This window comes from Labrus bergylta, chromosome 12 (assembly GCF_963930695.1).
Source record: "Labrus bergylta chromosome 12, fLabBer1.1, whole genome shotgun sequence".
Taxonomy (NCBI): domain Eukaryota; kingdom Metazoa; phylum Chordata; class Actinopteri; order Labriformes; family Labridae; genus Labrus; species Labrus bergylta.
The window spans coordinates 24,302,271-24,323,226 of NC_089206.1; the positions used below are offsets into that span (position 1 = coordinate 24,302,271).

Genomic DNA, 20,956 nt, shown 5'->3' on the forward strand with positions numbered 1-20,956 from the left:
CTAAAGCTTTGATAATCGGCCATTATGGAAGACAGGTGGTTGGGAGGGGAGGGTTCAAAAGACAATAAGTTAACAACAAAGGCTGCCCCCACCAGTTCTCCCCACCCGAATCAAGAGGCGGCCTCCATGTCTTTGTCATCACTGATTTAAAGAGAGAAGCTTTGGCGGTGGCCAGAGGGCCATCATTTACAAATCTGCTCCAAGGCTGAGCGCATAACATCCAAAAAAAAGAATCTGTCCACCCCTGAATCTACGTTTCAGTGAGCAGTAAAGAGCAAGTCTGATGACAGTTTGGTGAAAGTTTGTACTTTATGAAAACACTTTTTCTGTGTATAGTCAATATCAGTAATACATCAGAACAGCTTCAGAGAGAAGACAGAGAGAGGCTGTGTTGTCAAATACACAACACAACACAGTTTTGCACACAATATAGAGACACAAAAATCTGTACATTTATAGGGAGCACACACCTCAGCCACATCAATCCCTGCAAAGCTGCATTATTACAGGTCAGATGTAAAAAAAAAAGAAAAGAAAAAAGCACCCCTATGAAAAGAGATGTATGATAAAATTCTGCCTTAATCTGATACCCAGAGAGGGAAGGTGATGAAGATGATTGTACTGAACTCGCTCCATCTCAAACAAACCAGCTGATTTGCACCATGATGTCATTTTGTACTCCTCAAAGGGTCGATGCTGGTGCTATAACAGGGAAATCCAAACATCCACGAGTGACTGCAGGTAATCCACCAACTGTAAACATTAATGCAGAATTCCTCTTGGTCCTTAGATCGTCCCTGCGACTCAAAACCACAGTTCCTTTTTGTTAGGTTTTGCAACTGAAGGAGTAGTTTTTATCATTTTATACACAGATAATGTTTCACAGACATTCCCATAACAACTACAACCAAAAGGAATGATGTCACTTTTTGGGCATATTTCATATCTGCAATAAGCAAGATGCATAACCTGACAGGAGAAGTGCAAGAATTGTTGATGGATTGGAAATAAACAATTAAACTCAACAATTCCTCAGCAGCTGCTAATTATATCTGAAATGTCATAACTGACTTGACAGCTTGCAGAAAGACTTTTTCAAACACAAAAGCAGAAAAACAAAGCACATCTGCTATTAGCCAGGTTTGCATTTTTCATCTTGTCTGTCTTTCATGTGTTTTGGTCCTTTATGTTAACAAACCTTGTTACTCCAGAGTATTATATCAGTTGCAACACCAAGAGCAGAGTTACAGACCGCTAGACAAACAAGCATTCTGCAAGTTACCCAAAAAAGTGAAATCAACCACTTTTGCAAAACTTACTTTTTAATATGTTTTCACCGTTTGATGTGCATTCAGTTTGCCTCATGCTAACTTGTTAGCAAAGTCTATCGGAAGAAGTGACAACATGAAAGGGGGCATATCTCCAACTACACCTACTGGCCTTTTAGAGACATAACGATAGCCAAATATGAGATATACATTTAAACACCTTTTTTTTAAAATGAAAATATTGTATTATTTAAAATTAAACAACTTGGCATTCAGATTTCTTACAGTGTACATCATTATTATGCCCAGTCATTTCTTGTTTGCAGCACTTAGTCAAATAGGACATGTTATTTGTAAGTGTCTTCTGTCTCATTTTAGGGCTTTAGTATGAGACTGTTATTTGCTGTCTGTATATGTACTGAAGTGTGTGTGGAGTTCATTATCAAGAGGGCTGTGTCCTCTGAAGCTCAGATTAAGTCCAGGAGCATTTAGCTTAGTCGACTGTAGCTGAGGCTCCCACTCCAGTCCTTTATTCCCTCTCTCTTAAGACACCCATCTTCCCAAAAACACAATGAAGGAGGAGGAGAGGGGGCTGCTGGCAAAGACACCGCGGCAGAAGAGAGGACAAGAAAGAGGAATAGGGGGTTCAAGGAGGGGAAATGAGGAAAAAGGAGGAGAGAAATCGCCTCTCAACTCTTGCCATTGTCTCGATGTAAATTGAAGCTGATCAAGATTCCGCTAGCATCGTAAACCAGCAAGTTCAATGTGCACAGACTGAACGGAGAAAGAAGAGAGCCATACTGAGAAACAGAATGAGAGACATAGATGAAGAACGGCAGTGTGTTTAAGAGTGACTCACACACAGACGGACATGCACAGACACACACAAAGACAAAGAAAGAGATTTGGCTTGAGTGGGTGAAGTAAATGCTCCACTTTAGAAACAATAAAGCAATGAAAAGAAAGGATAAGAGATGTACTAAAGAAAACACACGCACGCACGCACGCACACACACACACACACCATTAATTAAATGTGCACTGTCAAAGATATAAACTTGTCAATCTAAGACAGTCATGCACCAACCAATGGATGAGCTTTCATTTCAATTTAGAGAAGTTCAAAATGCAAGAAAGAGTCAACAAGAATCGTGGAAAACGTGTTTGCCTGAACCAAATTAGTGCTTGACAAATCGCATTTCAGCATACTCTGCTGATGAAACCATGTTCGAAGAATGTTGAATAGTTGCCCGCTTGTGAACCTGGGAATGGGTCAAGGATTTCTTTGGCTGGCATGAACAAGTCTGACCTCTATTTCACCCCGAGCCCCTAACCCCCATTCACACTCCCTTTGGCCTCAGGTAGAGGGTAACTGGAGGTTGACTTGTGGCCTTTCACTTTTCCCCTGTTTGACTGAAATGGGATGTCTGGAGACTGGATAGGCTTGCACCAGCCTGAACACTGCCGGGGCCAGGGTGAGGCCCTGGAAGTCACTGGGAGAAAAAGCACCTGAGGGGAATTCCACTGTGTTTCCGAGGGCCTGATTGAGATCAATCGTGAGAAGGAGGGAACATATAGTGGAATCTGTGTTGAGTGTTGAGTCTGAGTCTCTTCAACCTAAACATTTCTCAAAGATATAAAGCCCTTGCTCACCGTTACATTAATATTTGTTCATTCGGTTCTGGTAGGGTTTTTCAGAATACCAGAATTGTTAACTTAGATGTGATATTAGTTCAAATTAAACAATAACTATGCCTGTTTCCAACAAAAACAGAAGTCCTGTCTGCTTCTATGTTTTATATGCATTACACTTAAAGTCCATCTAAACATTACAGGCATGCACTGGTTTACTCTGATCTTAAATCTTTGATTGTGCGTTGGAGTATCTGAGTCACTCAACCATTGCACCAATAAGATGCTCGTTTCTGTTGGAGTTTCTATGCCCCTGTGTTTGACACATTCTTGCTAATTCGTCTACCTGAAACAACGGATACTGAGACTGGGTGAAGCACATTTGAGTTGGCGCTAACAAATGGTAACCATCAACCAACGATACTACTATGACCAACTACTTCTACTAAAATCAATCTAAGGTTAAAAAAAAAAAAAAAAAACACGATCACATAATACACCTACTGGCATCATTAGCATTTTAGCTTCACATGAAAGCAACAGGCTATAGAGGCCAGCTACAAACTTAAGCCAAGCTCAGTTTTGATCAGATACCCGCAAATGGACCAATCACAGTCCACAATGCCCCAGCTTGTAGTTACATTTCTGTGGAGGAAAACAATTGGCAATTGCATAGACTACAGTCAACAGTTAGTGGTTACAGCATCCCTACAGCATACTAGTTGATTCAACACTGAAATATAAATCAAGCTAAATCCAGGCCTATCTAAATTGCTTGAGTCTTATACATCAGCAGAACTCTTTTAGTTTGACTATCTGGCTTTGACTGATGTTTTGTCATTTACTAAGAAACACTGCAGAGCACTTGCACACAGGCAGACGTTTGTCCTGTTGAACTCTGCCTAAAGAGGAGGGCCTGATTTATGTGGAATAGTCTTTCTGACGATCTGTCCAAGCAGGCCACAGCCTGTTGAAAAACTCAAACAGTGTAAAACCAAACACTTCACCATCAACCCTCAATCCATCTCAGTGCTCATATATTTCTCTAAGAGCCTTTCAGGGAATGCCTCTACCCACTTAGTGCAAGGGAAAAAATCATCCCCTCCAAAAGATGGTTGTAGAAACTTTTTTTTTGTAGTTCCTGTTACTGCCATATTCACAAGAGGACTGGGGGTATGTCTGAATGGCTGACAATGCTTTATGGTAATGGGGCCAAAGTGTCTAGGTAATGCAGTACAAGGGGCTTCAGCGTGACAATAAGGAGACTTTCTGCAGGGCTGATCCAGGCATACCTCTGGCAGCAGCTTGCAGTCTCTGATAGAACTTGTTCCCTCAGGCCAAGCTTCTCTGAGGCTCCGTGCTTCTGCTCGAAAAAGCCAAAAGCTGCCTTATGGCACTCCCGACAAGTGTGCTTTCCTTTTTAGTGTTTAAGGGTTACAACAAAACACAAGAGTCAGATCTACAATGAACTTTTAATTAATGTTGGATGGATGTCTAGGCTTCTTCAGGTACCAATGTAAGTCATTTAAAGGAAAACGTACCCAAATTAAAGAAAACACATTTGACAATAGTGTCTGAATTTTTTTTTTGAAATGTTTCTGATGTGTCTGTAACAGCCTAAAACAATGTGTGGATTATATTACATAATTCCCCAAACTATTTTTTTTTCAAATATTCCAGTTCTCTCCAATATGTCTTCACAATTAGCACACCTCGTCCACTATTCCATATTGTTTAACTTCCACTTTTTATCTTCCTCCTTCTTGTCTGCTCTTCTGTGACTGTTTTAGACTCTCCATCACTCATCCTCTTCAATCTTGGACTTTAATTTTCTCTTTACCATCCCCAAGCAATATGTCTGGTCACACTTTCTCTGCTGCAGAGCTATTTTCCCTCCTTCAAGTTGCACTTCATTCCTCAAACAGGACACAGAATGTGTTCTACAGCACCAAAAACACCCATGGGATCACACCTAAGTGTTCAAGACCTTAACCTCTACACCGAAGATCTACAGTTAGTCTTAATGCTAAGCAGGTACATGTTTGTGCTCTAACTTTCTCAGAGCCAATAGTATATTATAGGTAAATTAATTTGCATGTCCCATGCCACTTGCAAAGGCGTACTCATATGCTTTTAAATATTTGACTCTATTACAGAACATTCATCTCTCCTCCCAGTTAACTTCTGTCCACATAACTCTCATATATGCCACTGTGAAGAGTCATGAGGTAGTCATGTGGTTAGTCAAATTAGCAGGGAAATCTATTAATAGGGTTGTATTTTCAGGTAATTAAAATTTCAGGTAAAAAAAAGAAAGAAGATATTTAGTACCAGAGAGTCCATGATTGCATAACCTGTCAGGACTGTTATATCTAGGATTTGTCAAACCTCTATTATTTACTATAACCTAAGTGTCGCTGGTTAAAACTGTGAAACTTTTCACAACTTGTTTTTGCGACACATAATGCAGCTGCTAATTATAACTAAAAACTTTTAGTTGTGATGTAGAAATAACATCCAAACCACAAAACCCCTGATGGCTCTGCCTCTATTCTCTTCATTGTTAAAAGCAATCTCATTGCGACACACACTACTTATGTCTATGACCATGTGTTTATGTCTCATTCTGATGGGGAGATAGCCGTCAGTGTGTCTGTGTCTAGGTCGGGTAAGTGCATGAGTGTGCGTGTGTGTGTGTGTGTGTATTCAGACACATGCTCAAGTTAGTGAGACATCCTCTGTCAGATATCTCTGTTTGTCTCTGAAAGCCATCACGTCCTTGCCATTGTTGGCTAAAACAACAGGGGCAGGCCGAGTGCCTCCCTTCAGCCAGACAGATCTGTCAAGAGAGAGAGAGAGAGAGGAGGGGGGGGGGGGGGGGGATTCCTTCGAGGTTTCATCTCTCAGGAGACTTGTCATCTTTTAGGTCTGTCAGGAGACACTTGCATCACAAATTCCAAAACTCTAAAAAACACAAAGGAAACTCAAACCTCTTGGATGGCATTAAATTACTAATCCCTCCTCTTGTTTTTTTCCCGACAGCAAGTCATGGATGTTTGCTAAACAGCCAAAGCTGCCTGTCAAAATGTCTGTTATCAATATCAACACAGGAAACAATGATGTGCAGATTTTTTAATTTAACATTTCTTTTACAACTAGCATTCCCACTGGAGGTACAAGCCTCTTATCGACTAGGGACCAGAAATTCTGATCCAAAATAGCATCACAAAGTTTCACACAAAAGAAAAAACAGAATTACAGAAATAGAAATAACGTCTTACTAACTCATTTCTATTTAAATACAGCAGAATCATCAATAGAAGTCTTATTCAGACTGCTGTTTCAGCCGCGATATTTACCCCCCCCCCCTCCCCCGTGATGTTACGCCTTCAATCTGAAAGTCCAGGAGGTGTAATGGAGGGACGGAGTGATCGCAGCTCTGTACCATCTTCGGGGGTACTAACAGAGGCGTTACAGAGGCGAGACGGTTTCAGCTGAGTCAGCTGGTAGCTCAGCACTGTGTGTGCGTGAGTGCGTGTCTAACTGTGTCTTTATGTGGAGCCCCCGCTGTGCCGTGTTTCCGCAACGTAGAAATGCAATGTGATTGAATTCACAGACTGGGACACCAATATTGTGCAGTTACGGACAAAGCAGCAGAAAAGAGCTATTGACTGCATTTCTGTTATTTTTTAAATCCCTTGATTTGAGAAAACTCACACAGTTAAGTCAGTAGTCGAAACCAGAAGTGATAAGCAAACTAGAGTCAGCTCACTTTATTCCCACCTCACTCTCCAGAATTTTTGTTTTTTAACAGGCCTTCAGGCTGCCTCTACGCAACACTTTCACTTTACAACGTTGTTTTAATGGTTTAAGATCTTCATCAGACAAGCTCAGTTTCAGAAATGATTTTCCTCCATACTAAAATGCATTCTAACAACAATATACCACCGTAAACACTGAACAGTACCTCTCAATGTAAGGCTCATCGAAATTTGAACATGGGACTTAAGCAAAAGCTTGTCTCCTGTGCATGTAGGTAAAAGTATAGCATCATGAGTTCAGAATGCATCTACAAACAACAGCTACTATGGGAAACTTTGTCTTTATATTCTTATGTCAAGGCTGAGGTGGTTTGTTTTCGTCTTAGTAAAGGTTGTCATGATACAGGTGTTAAATCAGGAGAGAAGACATGCTGACCAAAAAGTCTCAGAACAATAGCTGTGGGTTTTAAACTTTGAAAAACAGTCAGAAGCACTTGCAGAAGTCTCTGTTTTAGGGGCTCTACAAATTAGGTAGGTGTACTAAAACTAGGACCATCACTGCCTCAAGTGACATCACTAGAGGCAATTTATCAGACTCCAAACAATTCTGTGATGGAATGATTGAAAGCACTTTCTTTACACAAACAAGAAGACGTCTAGCTATCTACAGTATAATAATAAGGCCTGCTGTAAGCCTCTCATGGGTAAACTCTTGGAGAATTCCTTTAAATCTTGCAGAAGAATGTCACAAGTTCTTTTAAACTAGCATGTCCTGTGCTGGCTAGGTTTTCAAATGCACGTCTGTTAGTAATAGTAAGCCGAGTGAGAGAGATGGAGAGGTATATGGAAATAGGTCAGAGGCTTGTGTCAGGTCTGCACTGACTGCACCTGGTTCTTAGGACTATGACAGCTTTACAGGGCACGGGATTCCTGTCTAATTACAGGCAGAACCGCTCTGAGATGGGAACTTTGGGAGAAGAAAGATGACAAGTGTGAAAAAAGAGAAGATAAGGGCTGTGAAAGGGGAGACGGGTGGGGCAACAAAAAAGACTGGGGAAGAATGTAATGTGTGAGAAAAAGGAGAAAGAGTGAGGAAACAAAAACCTAAAATGTGATGGGTTATCAAACTGTCACATATCAGCTCTATCAGTCTGAACTGTGCATATAAGAAACATTGAGAAATCTAACCCCAAACATGATACACACATGATGAAAGACATATGTGCAGCTCATCATCCGAACGTGAGAACATGAATGAAGATGACACCTGAGAGTTACAAGAAAAATGGGCGGCTAATGGCAAACACAGACGGAAACATGAAGAACAAGTCACAGGGGAGAGACGGCTGTTCATCCTGGGCTCACCATGACAACCAAACGACAGAGAGACAAGGGGGAGGAAAGGAAGTAACGGAGACTGGGCTATTGTCAGAGGGGCAAAATAGCACGGGAAAACTGCACATCCTTTGATTTGTTTGTGAACATCAGACCCCAAACAGTCAAGTCTCCCCTACTTCCTGTATATTGTAGGCTTTAAATCAGGGAATTCATGGAATAGGACTCAAGTAGGGTCCAGCAATAGCAACATTTGGGAACGTGATTTGGTACAACTAAAAACTGCCATTTTGCACATATAACTTAGCATGACTCCTAAAGCTCAAGCATGCTTAAACCCCTTAGGGACCACAGTGAACACCAACTGTGAGCCAAGGCTTTATCCTGATATAAATCCAATATGAAATGACTACAGCGCAAAAAAGAGGAACACAAAACATGCTTTAAGACATGGATTCAAGTTTTACCTTTATAAGTAAGCCAACATGCCGTGGTGGACGACTACAAGCTAGCACCGAGAACAGTGTCCTTGTATTTTTTATATCACGCTAACAGAGGATAAATGTTTGGGTCCATGTAACCGGGATATATTGATGCATCTCTTGGGAGGTGCATGTCAGTCTACAGTGTAAGCTACAGCTGTGGTCCAGGGTTATACCATACCTACAGCATACATTCAACACATGAGCATTAAAGGTCACATCCATGCTAAATTACTTTACCAACTTTTCCAAAAACTAATATGTGTCCCTAGTCTGTCTACAAATCCCCCAACTCTGGGAAAAGTTCATCCTCTCCGTCTTCTTCCTGCTCCACTTTTCAGAAAATGTGTGCTCAAACAGGCTGTTTGGAGATTTTCCCCTTGTGACATCACAAAGGGCAGTAACCCCTCCACAAGGTGGCTGACATTCCCACAGCTAGGTGTTTGTTCTGCCCTCTGAGTCGGCCTTCTCACCGTAAACAATAGAGCATTTTCCCAGGAAAACAACGGCTGTTCCAGCAGCAAATTAATATCAAGAGAGATTCCAGTTAAATACGTATGGTTACTTGTCAAGAAGAGCGTGTCCCTTTTTGTCGTTTTTTTGACAAAAGATGTTTAAATATAGCTTGAGAAGCCTGGGAACAATGGTGTCAGTATTATTAGCCTCATGGTAATGCATGTAGACGGTTTTGTGTTGCAGGTGCATTTCACCAGACAACAGGAAACATGATAGGTCTTAATTTATCAGCATCGGGTCAGTGCATCCCCAGCCCACATTTAGAAGGTGACAGAATGTGATTCACCTCTGGAACAAGCCCTTCTTGATTTTATCTAGCTTTTAGTTCTTGCAAACAAATCAAAAGTCATTTTGTTTTATACGACACTGTTGGATGCTCACATGTGCTGCTAAAGGTGAACACATTCTATCCAAAAGACTGCCGACTTAAGACAGTTTAGCATGCGTTAGATATGTTCAGTTATTGTCTTTCTATTAAAAAGTCAGAAAGTTAAGTATCCACCAAGCACATAAGTTTGAAGTTTTAGTTTGTCAAAGTATTTCTGGAGAAAACTTTATCAAAGGAGTCCCTTATGAATCCAACAAAAAGAGGTTACAGGGCAAGAAAAAAAAAAGACTTATTTTCATTTTCTTCTCTTGTTTCTCTTGATCTGAGCTGTCTGGAGTGACAGCTATAGCTGACCTAAATACAAATCACGTCGGGGCTTCAGCTGTCCCCCCAGTATTCCACCCAAAAAAAAAAAAAAACCTTTCTTTAAACCTGATGTTTTTGGCGTGTTGACAGTAAGTAGCCACACTTGCCACAGCAGCTGCCCTGCTTCAAAAATGCAGTCGCAAAGCAAGAATTTTGTCACGGATCCAGCTCCCCAGAGGGAGCCCAGATCTCATGCAGACTGCAGCACTGAGCTCTTTATGTCGAAGACAGAAGAGGGAGGTTTCCGGGTCACTGTACATCTAAGACCCTGCCCAGAGCCTCACAGGTCAGTTCCACTTTCCGTTTTCCTGAAATAAAGAAGAGTTTAAGTTGGACTCTGACTCTAGCCAAGCTTACATCTTCTTTTCAATTTCTATAGCCTCAAACAACACGGTTTGTCAAATCTTTACTCTCAAATAATTCACTAATTGACTTTTATATCGTGCTACTTGTATGAATTTGGGTTGAGGAACATTTTTCGACAGCAGGAAAGAGGTGCCATGTTGGAAAACTTGGGCGAGTCTGTTTTCAGAAGTACTGCGGTTATGTTCTGCACTGTTCTTTTGTGAACATTTACAAAAGAAGCACTGGGATTTTGTGTAACCCCGGGGGGAGTAAGTCGAGGAGAACATTGTCCAATGCTAAAAAAGAGACTTTTTACAGGTATTTTAGAAATCACATTGACATTACCACTTCATATATTGTTTTTTTTATATTTTTATCCTACTCTAATTAATTGACAGTTGTAGGACCGCTGTTCAAGAGCCTTTCACTTTTTCGTTCAACTCTTGTGTCCATTGTTCTTGCACCAACACAACAAGTATGATTCCTTTTATGGGTTCAACTTCTTGGTGATGAACCTGACCTGATTCAGAATCTCTCTTATGTCAGTGAGCAGGTAAGAACTAATACATTATTATAGAGTTGTCCCTCAAAGGTCAACAATTTGGATAATCCCAGGATTCATTTGTCTGCCAGCCTACGCACTTTTTATTTTGTTGCTGAAATTGTACAAAAGCAATGCAGGAGAAAAGAAGCTGTGCAAACTTGCCAAAAGTAATTTCAGCTGGGGAGTCCCTTCCAAACAAATGCATCCAATAAATCAAAACTAGTAAAAACCCCAAATAAGGCTGTTTTATGTTGAGGGGAGGTTGCAAGTCAGGCTGCTGCTTGCCTGTCTCAAGTTTCTCAGTATTTCTTCGATGTTCATCGTCACACGTTTTCATCACGAGCCAAATTATACCAAATGGTCTGATCGTTTGTTTGCAGATTATCTCATTAAATAAAAACTCTCCAGTAAAGGCTGTGGTTTGGTTTAACCCTTTAAGTGGAACAGTTACATTCAGACTGCTTCTTATAACAAAACATGTCTGTGTGTATACTGTGTGTGGACATGTTAACATCTCATCAAAATGACAGGCATGTCACTCCATGTGGGTGTCTGCCTGCCCTGCACTATCAACACCATCTCTGGTTGTTATCAGCATGGCAGTGATACACTCCTGGTAGGAGCTGGGATACAGGCCAAGGTGAAGAGACTGCAGTTAAGTGGTCCGTTCCTCCTTTGCTCCTTTCCATCTTTCAACGCTTTTTCATTTAGGAGTCCTTTATGGCTATGCCAAGCAGGCTCTCCGCTGCCGCATTTTTAATTAAAATCTAAAAACGTGCAATAACTCTGGAGACTTTGGGCTCGCTGGCAAACAGGTCCATTGGTCTTGATTCTCTCCTCAAGCCTTTGTTGCTTATTTCATCAAAGCCTTCCATCAAACCTTTCTACTTGTCCAGTTCTGTTCACTTCACTGCTTAATGCTTTGACCGAAGCCACACAGGGTACACTGATTTACACCTTTGTAGAAAGCAAAAAAAAACTCTCACTAAAGCCTAATCCATTCAAGGGCCCTGAGAAAAACCCAATCCTCAAAGTCAGTCGTCTTGACTTCCCATGACTCCCTGAAGACAAAAGGTTGCTTGTGCAGACACGGACTGGATAAAGACCCCAGAGCTTAAGTTCAGTCACCTGGGTGCGGCTGCGTAGTGTTCACACACACTTTCCACAGTCACAATAAAATAAACTCCATCTTCCCTTTGGAATTACCCACAGGCCAAATGTTTTCATACCTGAGAAAGTCAAATATATGACTGGTTGTCATGTTTCCCTGTGCAGTGGTGATGTTCTAATCTGTCTTTAGAAAGCAGGTGGTAGCGCAGCCTGATATTTAAATTATAGGGCAGAAAACCTGCTGCGAGATTTCCCAAAGTGTTTTTTATAGTGGAGGCGGAGAAGCTCATCTGTAATAAAGACTGCCTCCGCAAGACTCAGAGGAAGTTATGACACTTACATGAAATGAAATTAACCCCTCAGGGAAACAAGCAGAGGTGCTACTTCTGATAGAAGCCACAGAGTCATATATTTAATAAGAGAGGCATCTGTTCACCATCATAAAGGAGCACGAGCCACGATAGGATCAGGTCAGATTCGCGCTAAACTAAAGAACTTCCACTCGCAACTTTTCCTACCTAATCTTGAGATTAGAAAATTACCAAATATCGGGCTGTGCTGTCGACTAGTTCTTTTGTTTCTGTGGTATTAAAACAGGAAGTCTATAGATATCATTTCATTTTCAACAGAATATTACCCTAAAGTTTAAAATTCTGTTATTGTGACAACCCTACCCTGCATGGATGGTATATGATTGCTATCTTTATTTTATGGCCTGACTTAGCTGTCTATCCGAACCAAAAAACTAGTATAGTTAGTAGCAGCTATGCTGGCAGAATCTCAGGACTGTCATGTTGTGTCAGCCCAACAACTAAACACATATTTAAACCTAAACATGCATTACTCAGCAGTAAAATAGTCTTTCCTTCGAATAAAACAATATGGTAAAGTAAAACTGACATTGGCTTAGAAGCGATTGCTCGCATTCTGACTAGCATAACGTTATGCTAGTACTGCACATTTACTGTAAGCTCTCATCACTTGAGATATGAGATAACTTCAGTTAAGGTATTCTACTCTTAGTTACCAGTGGCAACCATAATACATGATATTTAAATGTATTATGGTTTTATTATGGATTTCTGGTGGAACCACTAGTCTTGATATTTTGCTGGGGCCGATACATCATGGTTATGGGATGAGTATACTGACTAGCTTACTCTGATCTCTGGACTGATGAATCAAAAAGCTCTCAACCTCAGCTGACTATCTTCTCCCTTTCAGTCACTGATTAACTGAGGTTGTAAAGAGACCGCTGCGTGTTTCAGTTTGACTTTCTTGTTGTCCAAACAAGGGAGTCATGACCCGCTGAATCATTGGAACTCGTGCTGAAAAATTGCAAGAAGATGGATAAAATCGAAGCCGCCCCCTCCACTATGCTCTTATCATTCAGTCATTATCTCCTCTCATATCAAAAAGCTGAGGAGGGAGGGGGCAGCCAGGTAGGAGCTTGTACAGGTGAGGAATTCCAGGCAACTCCAGGCCGCCTCCTTGCACAAACAGTGGGGAAAAAAAGCTCAACGTTTTCCGTGAGGCCTCTGCTTATTCTCTGAAGGAGCACTGAAGGAGCACTGAAGGAGGAGGAGGGGGGGGGGGGCTGAAACAGTCAACCCACATCCCACCCACCCCGAGAAGCATTCCACAGGACTGTCTGCTCTCCCATCATTAAGCAAGACCACCTGCTGGCAAATCAGGACCCCCATCATGTTCTCAGCAAGCCTGGCTAACCCCATTACCAGTGAGCCTCTGGACTGCTGTACACATATCATAAAGGGCCTGAGCCAGTGGTATGTTGAGCAGTAAAACGCTGCTCATTAACATCCCACAAGGACTTTTGATTGTCCGGCCAGTGAAGCACAACACTAGCTATACTCAGTATTAAACAGATGCAGCACAAAGGCACAAAGAAATGATCTCTGATGCAGCTGTTGCATGACTGTGCACCGACTTCTGACTGGCTCATCTCTCCTCTTCTATAGAAGAGACAGTTTAAAAAAAGAGAGAGAGAGAGAGAGAGAGAGAGAGGAAGAGATCAAGACAGAAGGGAATAAACAGCCCTTTGTTGCTGTGCTTCATCAGGGCCTTGAGGGAAAGACTCTGGCATCGAGTCATCAAGAGCTGAAACAAAAGCAGCTGATAAACACAGCAGACAGATATGATCTCCCTGTACTCTCAACACTTCTCAATCAAGAAGGCTTCCTCTCTTCCAAAACCCCCAAACACCTCCGCCTTCTCTCCCGTGTTGTCATTAAAGCAGCAATGGAAAAAAATGGGAAAGATAAGATACACAACACATACTTTCAGTCTTCTTACCTAAAATCTGGAGAACAAGGAATCCTTTTGTGTCAATTACGGTAGTTCACTTGTCTCTAAATGTCTCTGTTTCTAACTTATTATCTGACAGCTCTGCACAGCACATGACTACAGTGACATTTTAGTGCATGGTAGCTGATGGACCAAACAAAGAAACAGATTCTGTAACAAGGGCCCTGTCATGGTGCAAATTCAACAAAGCATGTCAGTGGATTAAAAAAATTGTAATATCGGATCATGACGAAATTAAAATTAATCAAAAAAACGTTCAGTTGATAGGGATAGATCGAAGAGCTGACACATAGTGAATTTAACACAAGGGCTTCAGTTTTTTGCTTGCATGCCCAACATTGAAGCAACTACAGGCGACAACTGTTTAAGGTAGGTAAACACCGAGCCAAACATCGGGGTCGGGGCTCGTCAGGGCTTTCAGAAAGACTCTGTGGTTATGGTCACTATGGTGTGAACAGCAGCGGTGGAAATGCTCAGGGCTTGTCGGAGGCTTTTCGCCTGATTCAACCAGTAGAATCGGCGGCAATGAGTCAGGGAGAGAAATCACTCTGACTGGTTCTCAGTCAGCGACTCAGGGCACGAGAAGAGACATGAACGTGATGAAGGAAAACAAACAAGTCAAGAGGAAGTCTCTTCTCATGTAACGCCAGTACAATCTCCTTATCTTCAGACACTGTTTGAAGTCAAAGCAATTACGAACGCCTTCATCAGAAAAATGATCAACGAGTTTACAAACCCTGCTATTTGTATACATATGCTAGCTTGTTCTTTGTTGTCAGTTTGGTGTGTGCCAGCCTTTACTGTACAATTCATGTCAATGTCACTTGTGAGATCATCAGCGTTTACTTTTTTACACAGCCACAGGAGCTATTTAAGTCAGTGCAGGTCTCAAAGAAACACAAAAAACTAGCTGAGCTCTATTCTGCTGCAGCTCAGCTCAGGGGCCCTGAAGCCGTCGAAAAGGAAACAAGCCCCTTCACTCCTGTCGTAGAAACACAGAGTTTATCACTGGAAAGCTGCCGTTCTCACAAAAAGAATGAGCTTTAGTAGAAAGCTCATGAAGATAAAATGTACTCTTCAGTTTAACTCTGGCAGTATCTTGTGATTATACAACTTTGCCATCTCGCCTTGTTGTAGATGTGCAGCACTTTAAGATGAGGAGTACCACTAAGCGTTCTTATTTCCATCCTCACACACATACATGCCTGTAAGGTGTTATTAGGTTAAGATAAGGGATCAAGTGGGCATCCTTCATAAATATTGCTTAGAGCATTTTAAGAGCACAGCAAGTGTTTACTGAGGTCTTGTAAACACTCCTCCGGGGAGGGCAGCTCTGTGGCAGATGAAAGCTTGCAGCTAAGTGATTGCACACATGGACCGAGTGGCCCTGAAGTGCCACTGACCTGTGGGGAGAGCATGGGAGTAAAAAAATAGTGTGAAACACAAAGTCTGGAGGGATCTATCTTCACATGGCATGATGGCACTGATCCAAAGTTACAAATATGCAGCAAACACAACATCCCTCATGTCACGAGTCAAGACAAAGACAAGACAAAATTCCTCAGTTTTACCTCTTCATTCTTCATCACTCATCGGATTTTTCCTTCATGCCTGTCTCCCTCTCTAAACTCTAGGTGGCAAGGAGCTCGCACAAAGCCTTTTTTCTTCCACCTCAGACAATATGCCTCCCCACCTCGCTCACTGCCAGGCATTCCTGAGTCTATCCTAGCTATCGAAAATGTCAAGAATGAGGAGAGAGCAGGGGAGGGTACAGAGTACTGCAGCAGGTAGAGTCTTGTCCCGCTGCACTCACATCCCACAGTCTTGGGGGGGGGGGGGGGGTGTTAGTGGTTGCACAGAGCGGACGGGATCGGACTTGACTCTCTTAATTAAAACTCTGCACTTGAACAAGCCTCAAAGCTCGCTCTCTTTACTGGATGGAGGTATGCCAGCTAATTATCAGGGCCAATTTCACTCCCCGAAAAAACAAACGGATTATACGGTGGAGCCGAACATGACAATAGTCCCAGGATATTATTTGGTATATATAACCATCAGTTCAAAAGCCTTCCTCGGAAAATTCTTTCAGATGTCTTATATGTTATGTGTTGCAACAAAAGGAATGTTATGATTAAGCTATTAATTATGAAGTTTTAAAATGTCAGAAAGTTGTGATAAAAGCTCATCTCCGAGAACCCAAAGTGACATCTTCAAGTAGCTTCTTTTTCAAATCCACAGTTAAAATATGAGACAAAAATAAGATCCTTACGTTTAAAACAGCTGAAAACAGAAAACGTTTGACACCAAAAAGAATCCTTGATTATCAAAACTGATTCTTTTCTGGATAAACCGTTCCAGCTCTCGTCTTATGTCAGACTTTTTCTGTGTTTTTCCTCACGACTCCTTGCTGCATTTTCTAACTGTACTCCTTCAAACTGTAAGGTGGGATGAGAAAAATCAGGTTGTGTGAAGTAAACCCCTCTTCAAACACAAAGCCCGGCAAACAAAAAGGGCACATTCTAGACAGTTTGTCAGAGCCAAGAAAACTCCCCTCTCCACAAGAGGAGTCCTGGAGGAAGAAAAGGCAGCTGAATAAAAAGGTTAGCAGTGCAGTGTTTCGTGCCTGGACAGACAAACAGAAGAAAGTTTTATGTGTGTGCCAAATGCAACTTAACACTGCAAACAAGCTCCATCCAATGGAACATCCTGCCACCCAGAACTGTTCAGGGGAAAGTACCCAGAACACAGACTCTGCGACTCCGCAACAGCAAGGTGATTCGTGCTCTGATTCATTTCCCCCCGGTGCTCCCGCTCGCTCTGAGTGTGTTAGATTGAAACTTTGAACAGCTGCCAACAACATAGTCAAGCACCAGTTCAAAGTTAAACAGCAGCAAGCTCACTGTTCACTGGCATGGGGGCACAGGCTGCTACACTCTCACAGTCACGGTGGATTCTGAGATTTATTAGTCATGGCTGTATGGTTCGTCTCATAAGAGCCTGACAAATGACTTCTCAGCCAAAAAAGGACTCTGGAAAATAATAGCGTTTCATAAACCCTTTAAATGCTCAAGTCCTTGAACAAAAAACGTGAAGAATAAAAAACAATGATCACATTTTCCCTCCATAAATTCACTTGAAAGCATTTTAAAAGTGAGTGAGAAAGTTTGACTCATCCATTAATTGCCTGTTTCTACTCTTGCAAGTCTTGCCCAGGTTTATTTGTGATACTCTAACGATGACGTTAACAGAATCTGAGTGAGTGAGTTGTAAAAAAAAAAAAACGTGTGGGAACCTGTGTTGCCCTGTAAACTCCCAGGTTGTGTTATGAGCGTGTAAGGGTTGAACTGTTTGACCTCTGACTTAATAAAAAGGCCCGGCTACAAGGTGCAAAGGTCGGGAATCATCCCTTAACTACTCAATCTGAGTCCTTACAGTGTTATTGGGCACGCCCACCGCCACCTTCAGGCTATGTATACCTGGAAAAGCTAGAGAGTCACCATGGCAACAAAGCTCTTAAAATGACTCAGGTGTCCCTGTCAAAGGAAACTTTGACGCTGTGAGCCCGAGGCTGTGTAATTTCAGCTGCCAGCGGTGAATGAAATCCTCCCTGCTTTAAGTGATTCACAAACACGATAAGCGTTCATACCACAGCGTGGATCCTACACCGATTTCTCACAGGTAAGACAGAATATTGACAGAAGCACATTAGCTTCTTCAATAGCATTTCTCAGGTCTGATAATTCACAAATTGTCTCCTACTGACATCAACATTTGCCGGTTGTTCCATCTTAAAACCTCGCTGCTTACCTTCCACGCAGTGCTCCACGTCCTCCAGGTTGCGCAGAGTAATCCTCATCAGACTGGAGTTGAGCATAAGTTCGTTCTTGTGTTCAGGGCCCATGGATTTCGACGCAGGGTTGAGAAAGAAAATGCGGGTGTCCCCCGTGGACACGTGGTTGTCACAGATCCCGGGGTTGCCGAAGCCGCCGATCATCAACTTGTTTCCGCCGGCCAGGAGGATTTCTCTGTTGACGTTGGACTTTCCTTTTAGGTAGCGCCACACTCTGACCTTTTGCCAACGAAGAGACAGAAAGAGAGCACATGTTTCAGCACTTTGTGGAAGTGAAAAGAATGCATCCTCATGCATACAGTAAGGATGAACCGGGCTAGAGATTTGGGGACTGTGTCTTCCTCAGATCTGTCTTCAGCTCTCCTCTTCCCAGAATACCATTTAGTTTTTAACAACTACAACAAAATGTCCTGTCGTCAGGTACAATTGCAAAATATAGTCACTTGTCAGAGCCACAGTACTGGCATTAATGTCTGGGAGAACAGTCCAAGAATGTGGGCATCTTCATCGTGACATGAGTCCACATACACAGAAAACACATTAATCCACATTATATTTATTAAAATTAGAAGAAAAGCGACGATTATTGTAGCCTCACAGGTGTTTTTTTTTTATCTCTTTCTACCCATCCTTAACGCTCTCCCTCCATGTTTTACCTTGGCTCATTCTGGTTTTGAGACAATGACAATGTTGTCAAATTCCTAGCACGTCTGAACATATTTCACCAATGAACCTGATTCTGATGACAGGTTTGTGATTCTCTAACTTTACTGTTTTATGTTTTTACTTTTGCAACCAATCATTCCTCACAAGTATAGGTATTTTTAGTAGAATATATCTTTCAGAGAAGAAACAAATAGATCCAATAACGAGTCATTTGTATGTACTTCAAACCTGCATGAACCCACAGAAAGTGCATCCCAGGAAGTGTCGTAAAAAAAGCAGCTTTATGCCCAGTAAGTCATGCTGAAGCTCTTCTCTTCCGTTTCATGGCTGTGCTTCTGTTTCATTTCAACACTCGGTGATGGTTTCTTTTCTTTTTTTTCTCCCCAGAGTGAGAGCTCATGTGCCTCTAATCTACTCCACTCATTCACCCTGGGGAGACGGGAAGCAAGTGGGCGCTGACGAAACGAGCAGTGAAGAGAGCTGACCAAACACAACTTGTTTATTTTGACAGATTATAGAGCGGTGCACCACAAGTCCAGGATGGTGCAAAATGTTTGTCTCACGATGAATGGCCCTGGGTTGAGGATGGAGGAAGGGCACTTCCTGACTGAAAATGTGCTCATTTGTGGAACTTATTGGTTTTTACAAAGTGGTGCAGAAGTCAGTGATATAAATATAAATGGGACATTTGACAAAAAAGGGTGAAATTTAGACTTTCAGGTCTATGGCAGCCGGATTCACATGCTACTAAAGCAAGAATACACAACTTGATTGCAGCACTTTTTAAGAAAATAGATATCCATACTGCCTCTTACACTCTAAACAATTGCCAACAAATCACAGTACTGTTGTGCTCTAAGTCAGTGGTTAGTCTAATTGATCTTATTACATGTTATGCACTTTTTTTTTTATCCAAAGGGACATTAAAGTCATAGCCACAAGCCACACTTCTCTAGTTTAAGATATATGTGGTGGCAAATGTCAGCAACACCACAGAATAAATCATGACTCAAGAGATCGTCTTTATAGCCACAGGCAAATTAGGCTTCATGTCTGCAACATTTCTGATTGGAAATGAGTGAGAGCTGCAGCCAGGGGCCGGTGAGGGGCCAGGCTCCTGGTTGCAGCATGTTTGGGATGATTACATGGTCGGTGAAAGGCCTCCCTAGTAGCTATGTAATTGGTAAGTGGAAATAAAAAAACACCATCTATCTATTCCTGAAGGGAAAGTGGATCTTCTGTCAGTGTCCGTGTAAACGCTGCCAAATGCTTCTGGATGAATGAGTTTGTAAAATGTTTTGCAGGCAAGCTGTTGGAAAACAAACTCGGTGGTAATGGCCTCCATCTGCTGCACGAGGGTAGAGGTTTAAAAATGATGAGACTTCTTATAGTCTGGGGTCTGGTTGTTTCCGTGCAAGAAGCAGGTGCTTCCCCCCCCCCCCCCCCCCCCCCACCCTAATGCATTATCGTTTCAAACCCCACATGAGAACACTTACCTTGCACGAGTAGGTATTGTGCACCGGGTCCATGTTAGTGATTTCGTCCACAGTGCCGGTCAAAACTACGTTGGCCTCCTCTTCCCGGTCCTCCAAGTCTTTCTCCGGACAACTTGCTCCGCAGAGCTGCCACAGAGCTACAAGCAGCCCCGCCAGAAGAAGCGCTGACCGGCCGGCCGGGAGTGTGCGCACGGAGCCCATGTTCACCACACGGATGTAGGAACCCCCCAAAAAAGTAAACTTTCCTAAAAAAAAGAAAATGTTACCGCCCGGAGAGTCCGATAAACACACTCCAAAACTATTTCGAATGCGTTTAAAATGTTGCGCCGAGCCTCCTTTCCACAACTTCCCTACGGACTACCAGTGTCTGTTTCACTCTGCAGCCCTGCTCCCTGCATCTGCAGCCCGGGTTAGAAAATCCCTCTCTGCCGCCGCCGGCTGGGAGAGCAGGTTGGAAGAGAGAGAGAGAGGGAGGAAGGAGGAGGAAGGGGCAGGGATCTCTCTCTCCAGGAATGCAACTGCACTTCTCTGTCCCCCTCTCTTTTCCTCTGTCGTGCACACACACACACACACACACACACACACACACACACACACACACACACACTGATTCTTTCGGATTTGCATAAGATCTGAATTGCTGATCTCACAAGTGAGGGAGGGGGGGGGGGGGGGGGGGGTGTTTGGGGGTGAGAGGACTCTGAGCTGCGTGTTGGGATGATAGTAGAAAGTGGCTATCCAACGCCGCCCCCAGTCGGACAGACAGTGAGTTTACCTCATCAGCAACAAACCCCACATCCTGATCCCCATTCGTCTGGATGGAGTCATTGCAGTATGGACTTTAGCTAACCACTAACGGCCCCATGTTCTCATGAAAATCTTACCTCATAATTATCTTGCAGATGTGTAATAGCACGCAAAGCATAAATCAC

General features: G+C 42.5%; 1 protein-coding gene across 9 annotated transcripts in view; it reads right to left on the minus strand.

Annotated features, from left to right (window-relative positions):
- Nucleotides 1-20,473, minus strand: part of agrn (agrin) — a 285,753-nt gene extending 265,280 nt beyond the window's left edge. For 4 of the 9 annotated variants that reach the window (XM_065961336.1, XM_065961337.1, XM_065961338.1 and 1 more), the window contains exons 1-2: nt 20,025-20,473; nt 17,820-18,081 (exon numbers count right to left, since the gene is read on the minus strand). In XM_065961336.1, coding sequence (XP_065817408.1) covers nt 17,820-18,081; nt 20,025-20,225 — 463 coding nt within the window. In that variant the 5' untranslated portion in view covers nt 20,226-20,473. The remainder of the gene's footprint in view (nt 1-17,819; nt 18,082-20,024) is intronic. The other 5 variants (XM_065961335.1, XM_065961343.1, XM_065961339.1 and 2 more) reach the window with 5 other exon arrangements.
- Between the last annotated feature and the right edge of the window lie 483 nt (nt 20,474-20,956).